Source organism: Raphanus sativus, chromosome 4, assembly GCF_000801105.2.
Source record: "Raphanus sativus cultivar WK10039 chromosome 4, ASM80110v3, whole genome shotgun sequence".
In the NCBI taxonomy this organism is placed as follows: Eukaryota; Viridiplantae; Streptophyta; class Magnoliopsida; order Brassicales; family Brassicaceae; genus Raphanus; species Raphanus sativus.
The window spans coordinates 28,364,176-28,373,873 of record NC_079514.1 but is presented as its reverse complement, the minus strand read 5'-3'; the positions used below and the strand labels follow the sequence as shown (position 1 = coordinate 28,373,873).

The following is a 9,698-nucleotide window of genomic DNA, read 5'->3' as shown; positions in this document are numbered from 1 at the left end:
TTGCATTGGGTCATAAACCCGGTTCGGAGGAGACTGTACTGTAACGGTTTCAGCCATTGGTTCCATTAATAAATACTTCGGCCTAATGTTACTTTCCAAGTAAAACATAGCATTCCTATTTTAGAAAAAGACACGGACAACAGTATGAGATTCTAGCTTTCTTAGTTGTATGAAGTCCATGCATGTCCATTGACGTACTATCTCAACCTATCCATGCTTTGAGCTACAACAGACAATTGTTTGCAAAGACTTAAGTAGCCAGCTTCCCTTTAGTAAAATCGAAATAACACTGCCCCTAGTTGGAGTTTGTTTGCAGAAAATTTTAAAAAGCCAAAACATGTAAAACGAAAAACAGAGGAAATTGATATGGCTTAAAGTTTCTAACGAAAGAAATCTCAAGTGGGAATGACGGCTCGCTACGCCTCCAACTTTCTATTTGTCTCCGATACTGGGTGGTGTTGGTTGATCCACAACCATCACTTTTGTAGCCATATCCTCTGGGTTGCTGCCAGAACAGGTGGTTGCTCATTTTGGCCTACAGCTTGTGGAGCTGTTCTGCTGCATTCACCTTAAAAGTAATAGAACTAAGTGTTATTTCAGATCACCCCGTCGAGATTGTTAACCGAGCAAAGCTTAGCTTATTCTCTGTTAGTCTTCACAACCACATATTCAATAATTACAAACAGTGAAGGTGCGGTGGTTGGGAGTGAAATTGTAGGTGTCACCTGAATCTGAAAGAGGCATCGCTTGCCAACAAGTTCTTCTAGACAGTATGGGAGCTGCGAGACTCCACCGTTAGTAGCCTGTTATACATGTACTTATATTTTGTTAAAAAAAATATCGATAATACTCACAAAAACGCAAGATGAATGGAATGTATGTGTGTGGAAGCAGACCTCCTCGAGACAGTGAGGCTGCATCTTTTTTTGGTCAGTTCCATTATCTCCGTGTCAAAAACAAAAAAATGTTGCACCGTCCTTGAGATCTTCGACAGCTAGCTCAACACAGTACCTGAAAAGAAGTGCGATGCGTTGGAGCTCAACTTGGATATGGTTATAGCTGAGATTAAGTACAAAATTTTCTCCGTCTAGAATCATGCTAGCATGTGTCAACTTCTATTGTTACGACAAAAGGATATACTAATTCTAAAATTTAAATTAAGAAAAAAATACAAAGCTTTTACCTCTTGGAGAATCATATATATAATGAGGAAAATACAAAATATCAGAATTTCATAACTCTTCATAACATAAGAAAGAGAGATTTATGTATATACCTGATGCAGAAAACAATACCTGTTTTCTCATCTTTCAACTTGAGTTCATTGTGCTTCCACTGACCGTGAACACTGGCGTACTTAAACTTTTACGTCTACAACACAACAAACATATTCAATTAAACTAAGTAACACACAATCAAACACATCAATGCGGATCGAAGTAAAGAAACTCTAACCATGTACTCGGTGGTGATGAAGGGATCGTCAACAGCGACGAGCTCAGCATCATTACGCTGAAGGATCATTCTAGCCACCATTCTTCCGAAACCTTAACCAAATACCATAAACACTCAGATTCCACAGATTATTAGCTAAACAAAGTTTATGAAAGAAACGGTTCAAAATAGAAACACTCACCGTTGATTCCAATCTTAATCTTCTTGTCAGCTACACACAAAAAAAAACACGATCAGATTAGAAACCATAACAAAAAAAAAGCATCAACGACGAAGATAGAGATCGAAGAAACGTAGATCAAAAACGAAGAATCTCACCCATCTTTGAGATGACGATAAAATATTAAAAGAGATACAGTTTCTTTCAACGCAGGAACCTTTGCAACCAAAAAAAAAGCAGGAACCTAGACCCCCTGGTTCTGAAGATCCATCCTAATCTCAACCCGCTCATATTTATAGATTTGAGATGAAGGAAACAGAGTCGTCGACATTGTGAATGGGTTTAATGTGAATAATAATTATTCACGAATTAAAAAGAATACATTGAACAAAAGGGGAAGTGAAGAGAAACGAAAGAGGAGGTGAAGAGATGAGAAGAGATAATTATTTTTGCAGATCATGAAAAGCGAAACCGGGCGGATTGAGTTTTGTAAGGAAGGAAGACAACGATGAAACCCTAATCGAATGAAGAAATCACATTACACAACGTTTTACAGATTTAGGAAACCTAACGCGAGAGACACAAAATCCTATTCCTACACACTAAACCGAACCAAACTACTAACCTATACGACCAAATTAAACCAGACACTAAATGGGTCCCACAGCCATTAAAATAATCTGACGTGGCTGCTCTTAGAAGAGAGAAAACTCAGGCATTATATATACTAGACTCTTTCTCCGTGCTACGCGCGGAAAAGTATGTTGATAAATGTGTTGGTAGTTTATTTATCGATCATATGTTTCAATGTTTTTGTTTGTAATGGGAGCTTTGTATTTTCAAAACAATAGGAAAGTTGGTGAACATCAATTGTTTAAAAACAAAAAGAGTAGTTTGGGTAATAAACTTGATTTTTTAATTGTATGTGCTACTGAAATTATTTAGAGGTGTTTTATTCTGGTAAAATCAACCCACTAAAATTAAACCAAACCGAGCTAGAGAAAGTGGATTATATTTGGCGATACCAAATATACCGAACAGATGTCCTTTTTTGGAAATTAGGATATATAGATATGCTTTGGTATTTAAACCGTTTAAACTGAGTAAACCGAATAAACCAATCATTTAAAATATAATAGCATAAGTACATGTAAATTATATAATATAATTAATAGTATATACTTGATTTATTTTGTTGATATGAACCTCATATTTAAATGTTTATTTCATTAATTTTATATTTTATTTTAAATAGTTTAGTAGTTTATCTAAAGCAAATTAAATTATTGTATAATAAAAGTGTCCAGGGATAAGCATAAACCGAGTCACTAAAACAAATTATATTATGGTTTATTTTTGATTGTATTTTCCAATATCTTAGACAAAAAGAATCGGAGACACATTTATCTAATAGAAATAAATTTGGATGCATCAAATATATTCTTCTTTTTGTAGGAAATAGTGCAGAAATTACATATTTACCTGCGCGTTCTATGGTAAATGTATTAACTTTTCAAAATGTTGAGTTATGAATGTATTTAGCTTACACAGTTTGTGGAGGATAGCCTTGCAAAAATGGCAGATAATGTTCGTTAGCTACGCGCGGATTTATGTTAACTACATAGTTATATTTTATAATCATAGGAAATTACTAAATTATCTAAAAATAATTGTTTATAAAATACTTAGGGAATTGTAATTTTGCTTAATTTTTAATATTTAGTATCATCATTCATGTTTACCTGATTTTAATAGACATTTTCATAAATACCTGAAATATGAAGTTTCAAAAAAAAACCTTTGATCTTTACTTTATAATATGTTAACACAAATAATTATTTAAATAAATAAAAAATCTAAAAATATATTTTTAAAATTTTCGAATTATATGTCTCCAAACTCAAATTTTTTATTATTTTTTATTTTTTTAAAAATAATTTTTTGAAATTCAAAAATTCTTTTTAAAACTATTTTTAAAAATATTATTTTAAATGTTAAGTATTTATATATTTATTTATGAAAATAATATACTCCATCCCTCATCTAAGCACTAAGTCTAAATTAGTTAACTCTAGAATTATAAATATTTATTTAACTCTTTTAAACTGAAGATAAATAAAATTAAGATAAACATGAAAAGTACTACTAAGTATGTGGTGGTTTAAGTAATTGTTCAAAATGTTTCCTTTAAATTAAAAAAATTCTATTTTGTATTTATAAATGTATAAAAAAATCTAAAAATATATTTGCTGAGTTTGAAACATGCTCATAACTACAGGACGGCATACACAGTCACGTGGATTGAATTGAAGACGCAAAAGATGCTGATTCGAATAAACTCGATTTAATATTAAAAACAAACAAAAGATCAAAACCAAACTTGGTGTCTGTCCATTATTAACTCACTGATGCAATGTTACCAAAACCACAAATAAATTAAAAAACAGATCTTTTCCAATCATCATCATCATCATAGGACGGAGCACGCCTCTGCGCTTTGCTCTTCTTCTTCTTTTGCTTCGGAGGTTGCAAGACCACTCGTATGGCTGCGTCAAACACCAGTTTCACATTCTGTATTCAAACTTAATGATTTGACAGTCAGTCACATTAACATTAAGAAACCGGTTGTAATAGTAACACAAATCAGTGTTTGTCATGTGTACCTCTTGAGATTTGGAACTGCATTCGACGTAACATCTATTAGCTTCCTCAGCTCCTCTCCCTGAGCAGTAGTAATCGGGACAGCACCAGGATGGTCGATGAAGAACTGCTTATCATCTCGAAGATCTAGAGAGCAGCAGCAACAACATTCTGACTCAGAACTAATCAGTGAACAGTGAGAGATGAAGCAAAGAACGAAAATCTCACCGAGCTTTGAGCCAAAGAGAATGATGGGGACACCAGGAGCGTAATGTTTCAACTCAGGGATCCACTGCAACCACACAAATGTGAACTTTGTGTGTGACAATGAGTGAGAGAGAGAGTGTGTGTTAACAACACTAACACCAAAAAAAGAATTTTGAATGTTTTTTTTTTTACCTTTTTGGAGACATTTTCATAACTGGCTTTACTGATAAGAGAGAAGGCCAATATGAAAAAATCTGCTCCACAATAACTAAGTGGTCTTAATCTATTGTAATCCTCTTGCCCTGTTTTTCAAAATACGCAAAATTCAAAAATCTCATATCCAAAAGAACACAAACTCAAAACTTCAAAAAAAAAGTTATAAATGAAGAACCTGCAGTATTCCACAATCCAAGATTAACGGTGGCTCCGTTAACCACCACATTTGCACTGAAATTATTGAAAACTGTAGGCACAGTCCTGTATGATTAGAAACCAAGAACATTACAGAATGAGGTATTGTTAATACATATATTAAAAGAACATGAACATGAGAGAAAAGGACAGAACCATAGTGGATTGCAACAAAACCGTAGTGTATACCCATCCTTCTCCATTGCTCCCATCTTAATCACCCTGAGGAAGTATGCTTCGCAAGCATGATTTTCTCTGATTGATATCTGCAGATAATTAAGAAAAGAGAAGTAAGAAGGCTGTCTCTTAGACTCTTAGTCAACACTTAAGGATGGAGGAAATGGTCAAAGAGCAATGCGCAGATGATAAGCATCAATTTTATTGGTAAGCTTCTTGTGGTCTCCAAGCTGTTGATACAAAGCTCTCTATCGTCTCAACCATGCATGGTATAATACTGATTGAACTAAATAGAATAACGCTTACAGTATAATATGTAGATACTTTCAGTTATAAATTTATATAAGTAAGCATGTTCCACTTTGTAGACCAATATATGTATAGGCCACAAAATTTATATGAGATGCTGCCGGAATGAAAAAGCTTACAAAACACCAATATGCGTTCGTCAATGATGAACATCTCTAACCCAATAAGCATCCGACCTTTGGTTGCGTATCTGACCTCCCATCTAACGGACCCGTAGTTCCGACTCGGATAGAACTGGTGAGATGTCGTTTTAGGTACACAATGGAACATGAGACTTTCTGGATTGTTGACCCGATTTCATGGCGATCGACTGATGCTGTTGGAATATAAGAATGTCTAATATAGTTCCATGAAAGCTTCCACATAGAGGTTTATATCTATATCTATCTATAATAATAAAGTAGACTTGAGTCTCTCTACAGTGCGCCACGTCATCAGGAAGAAGGGTGCTTTTGCGGACACGTGTCTCCAATTCTACTAAGTGAAGACGCGCAGTTGAAGAGAAAAGAAGCAAATTCGGGTGGGTCATTCAAGTTAAACCTGAAATAGAAAAAGCCCAATGTTAACCCATTAAATTGATAGGCCACTCAGCGTTGCTGGCTTCCTCTCCTCGCATTCCTTGTATTCCACAGAGTACTTTTGTAACAGTTCCGTTACGTTTTGCTTCATCATTGAAACCGCCTCTTTACTTTGTTTCCATTAACTCTCTCCTTCAAGCTCTCCTACTACTATTAATTTAGTTAAATCTTTACACACCTCCACATGAAATCCCTAATTTTTGATACTATAAACAGGGTTGCAGAATTCTCCAAATCTCACAGCTTCTTAACCTTGGAGCCTATGCTTTCTTAAAACACATACTTCAACTATGGTATCGTCCCAAATCATCTCTCTGATGTATAGTCCGATTGTTTTCTCATGGGAAGCGTGGAACATGAAAGAGCTAGCGGTGTCAAACTTTATCATCCTCATCATTGACAAACAGGTATGAGTGCTTTTCCTCAATTTTCCTTCCATAGAGTCTAAAGCAATCGTCCTAATCACTGACTGATTGAGAAGATATCAGGTAGATCTGCAATGCCTCAAAGATGTACTCTGGTTTCTATGGAGGAGATGCGTATTGAAGGGGGTGGCGACTTTCCTCATGTAAAGAAAGGTTACCTACTAATTCTGACTTTTATGTTATTAGTCCCATTCGGTTTTAACTACAAGCTGTGATGGTGCAATAGTTTTAGTGCCTTTCAATCTAAACATTGTTACCGAATAACTATTCTGCAAAGAAAGATGGCCAATACCGGATTGATTTTGAGGCCACACCAACAATGTTGAGATGCCTTATGTACAATCTCTGCTACCACAAATACTGAGCTTTCCTGTAACTGCAAACCTTGAATTCTGTTTCCATGCTCAGTGTTTATGTTTTTGGCTCCAGATATCTAAAGAAAAAAACAGTGAAGGCTATGATCATGTCAGGTGGACCAAAACATTTCAAGCTCACAGTTCGAAGAGGTACGATTTCATTCCCTTATAAAAAAACAGTGACGCATTGTTGTTAAAGTTGTTTCGGACCTCATGTCTAATACTAATTGTGTCTTGAGTTTAACAGTTCAACTATGCTGTGTTACTTTGTTTATATTAGTTTGAGGGAGAAGGAGAACATGAACCTAATGTGTTGCACATATCCAGAATTCTAGGATTCACAACAGGGTTGTCTACATATTCTGAGTCTGACGAAGAGTGAAAAACATAAAAGAAAAGTGCAACGTCAAAAAATGGAGATGTATTAAGGACTCACTTGGTTTCTGTTGGTTCTCTTCATTGTCTCTTTCTACCGGGGAAATATGTTAATACAATCAGTGGTTTTACATTCGTTGGTATGCCAAGTGAGTGTGGTGTACGAATATAGCTGTAAACTGGGCGAGTCCACGTCCATTAGCCCGTATCCATTTGTCCATTTATTGTTTGTGGACAAAGAGTGACCATGTCCATTAGAATCATGTCCATTAAGAACCATGTCCACTAAAACCCATATTTTTATGGGTTACCATAGAGTCCATAATAGACCATATAAGAAAATTTTAGATTTTAATTTATAAGCCTATAATTATATATACAAGTTCATAAAATTAAAATTAATCCATAAATACAACAATTTTGGTTTTGGCAAGAAAACTTGATTTAGCGGTTTTAACGGAAAAATTCGATTTTACGATTTTGGCGGGAAAACCTGATTTTCTGGTTATGGCGGGAAATCCCGATTTTGCGGTTTTGGTAGGAAAACTCGATTTGCAGTTTTGACGGGAAAATCGATTTTGCGGTTTTGGCCGGAAAACCCGATTTTATGGTTTTGGCGGGAAAACCTGATTTTACGGTTTTGGCGGGAAAATCCGATTTTACGGTTTTGGCGGGAAAACCCGATTTTTTGGTTTTGGCGGGAAATCCCGATTTTATGGTTTTGGCGGGATAACCCGATTTTACGGTTTTGGCGGGAAAACTCGATTTTCCGGTTTTGGCGGGAAAACCCGATTTTCCGGTTTTGGCGGGAAAACCCGATTTCTCAGTTTTGGCAAGAAAACTTGATTTTACGGTTTTGGCGATTTTACGGTTTTAGCGGAAAACTCGATTTTCCGATTTGGCGGGAAAACTAGATTTCCCGGTTTTGGCGGAAAAATCCAATTTCTCTGTTTTGGCGGGAAAACTCGATTTCTCGGTTTCGGCGGGAAAATCCGATTTTACGGTTTTAGCGGAAAACTCAATTTCTCGATTTTGGCAGGAAAACTCGATTTTTTCCGGTTTTGACGGAAAAATCCGATTTCTCGGTTTTGGCGGGAAAATCCAATTTCTCAATTTTCGCGGAAAACCCCGATTTTACAGTTTGTGCGATTTTACGATTTTGACAGAGAAAATTCAATTTCCCGATTTTGGCGAGAAAACCCGATTTCTCGGTTTTGGTAGAAAACTCAAATTTTTTTAAACCCTAGATTTTTTTTGTCCATTGGACAACTCATGTCCATGAAACCCAAAACCCATAAAAACCATTTTTAAATGGTCATCCATATTTTGTCCATTAATAACCCATGGAAAAAATGGGTGTGTCCATATTAAGTCCATTTAAATATGGACGTGGACGACCAATGGACGACCCGCCCATTTGACACCTATATGTACGAAGATTCCCGATAAGAAAATCTCTCATTTATTTATCCATTGTTCTGACCGTGTAAACTACTCTTATCTTATTCGAGAAGTAATTAACTTAAATATTATAAATAATTACTTATTACCGAAATAAATTTTATAAACAGTTACCAAAAATAAATTCAATAAATTACTGGATTTAATTTAGAAATGATAAATTAGTTAACATATCATGAAATTATTTGACGTCAAAATATTGCAATGAAGTGTTCTCGCATACTGCAATGAGGATTCTCCTCCATCACTTGCGCTTTATGTAATGAGGAAAACACAATTTTGGTTTTAAGGTAATGTTTTATCAGCACAAAATCCTTCCAGCTTTGTTGATAGTGAACTCTTATAGACATTATAGGTCACATTCTGAAATTGTTAATGTGACCGTCTCCGATGCATCTGACTCAGCTGAGTTTGTAGCTTTTGATACTATAATAAGTTAGTTGACAAATACTAGAGCTGCAGAGGTCTCCCAACAAATGGTCACACTTACAACTTACGCACATTTCTCTGTCTGTATGTAAACTGCATATTCAAGTAACTGAAATATTATCCCTCACCAGATAACCCAGTGATTACATGCCTGGTGGTGGAGCTATGAAAAGAAGTCATCCATGTGAGAACATGAGGGACTCGGCGTCTCGGACATTAGAGGAAGCACTGCTGATGGGAGTGGTGATGGGTAAATAGCTGCTCCAAGTGAGCCAAATCAGTCACCTGTAGCTGTCAAAAAATACAAGAGTCGAAGATGCAGCATTAAAATACTATTATTATTTATAGATTGGAAAATATTATTCTCTTTTAACATATTTTCAATTTCATATTTTTAACATATTTTATTTACTAAAATCATAAAATAAATTATATATTCACATAAAAATAAAAAACACGAACCCGGCGCGTAGCGCCGGAATACTACTAGTATAATAAGAAAGAGAAATATGTGAAAAGTTATCATAGATAGTGAAGATGGTAATTAAAAACATAAATGAATGAATTATAATGGGTAGATTAATGCTCAGAAACGGAGAGAAACGGGAAAAACATGGAGTTGGAACGATGAAGTCGAAATTGAAGGCGAGATTATTTTTGAAAATTAGGGCATGTGTCTGATATGGGCCATGTATATTATTTTAAGTAAGTTAAG

General features: G+C 35.2%; 1 protein-coding gene, 1 long non-coding RNA gene and 1 pseudogene across 9 annotated transcripts; 1 reads left to right on the top strand and 2 right to left on the bottom strand.

Moving 5' to 3' along the window:
* Positions 1-236: 236 nt before the first annotated feature.
* Positions 237-2,207, bottom strand: LOC108851475 (uncharacterized). 3 transcript variants are annotated; one of them, XR_001949314.2, is made up of 7 exons: positions 1,774-2,207; positions 1,637-1,666; positions 1,456-1,547; positions 1,277-1,371; positions 897-1,011; positions 726-803; positions 237-568 (listed from the first exon to the last, which is right to left on the bottom strand). It is a non-coding gene; the product is annotated as an uncharacterized LOC108851475 (long non-coding RNA). The 3 variants fall into 3 exon arrangements; XR_001949313.2 differs by having other exon boundaries at positions 237-803; XR_001949315.2 differs by having other exon boundaries at positions 237-803; positions 1,296-1,371.
* Positions 2,208-3,939: 1,732 nt separating this feature from the next.
* Positions 3,940-5,739, bottom strand: LOC108816332 (rac-like GTP-binding protein RHO1; annotated as a pseudogene).
* Positions 5,740-5,957: 218 nt separating this feature from the next.
* Positions 5,958-7,448, top strand: LOC130510477 (dolichyl-diphosphooligosaccharide--protein glycosyltransferase subunit STT3A-like). Of its 6 annotated transcripts, XM_057006819.1 has the most exons (6): positions 5,958-6,006; positions 6,154-6,344; positions 6,419-6,515; positions 6,644-6,698; positions 6,792-6,868; positions 6,999-7,448. In XM_057006819.1, exons 2-6 carry the CDS (start codon positions 6,228-6,230, stop codon positions 7,001-7,003), a joined length of 351 nt encoding a protein of 116 aa, XP_056862799.1. In that variant the 5' UTR covers positions 5,958-6,006; positions 6,154-6,227; the 3' UTR covers positions 7,004-7,448. The 6 variants fall into 6 exon arrangements, 2 of the variants coding, with proteins under 2 accessions (XP_056862799.1, XP_056862798.1); XR_008944141.1 differs by lacking the exon at positions 5,958-6,006 and having other exon boundaries at positions 6,013-6,344; positions 6,426-6,515; XM_057006818.1 differs by lacking the exon at positions 5,958-6,006 and having other exon boundaries at positions 6,013-6,344.
* The last annotated feature ends 2,250 nt before the right edge of the window (positions 7,449-9,698 follow it).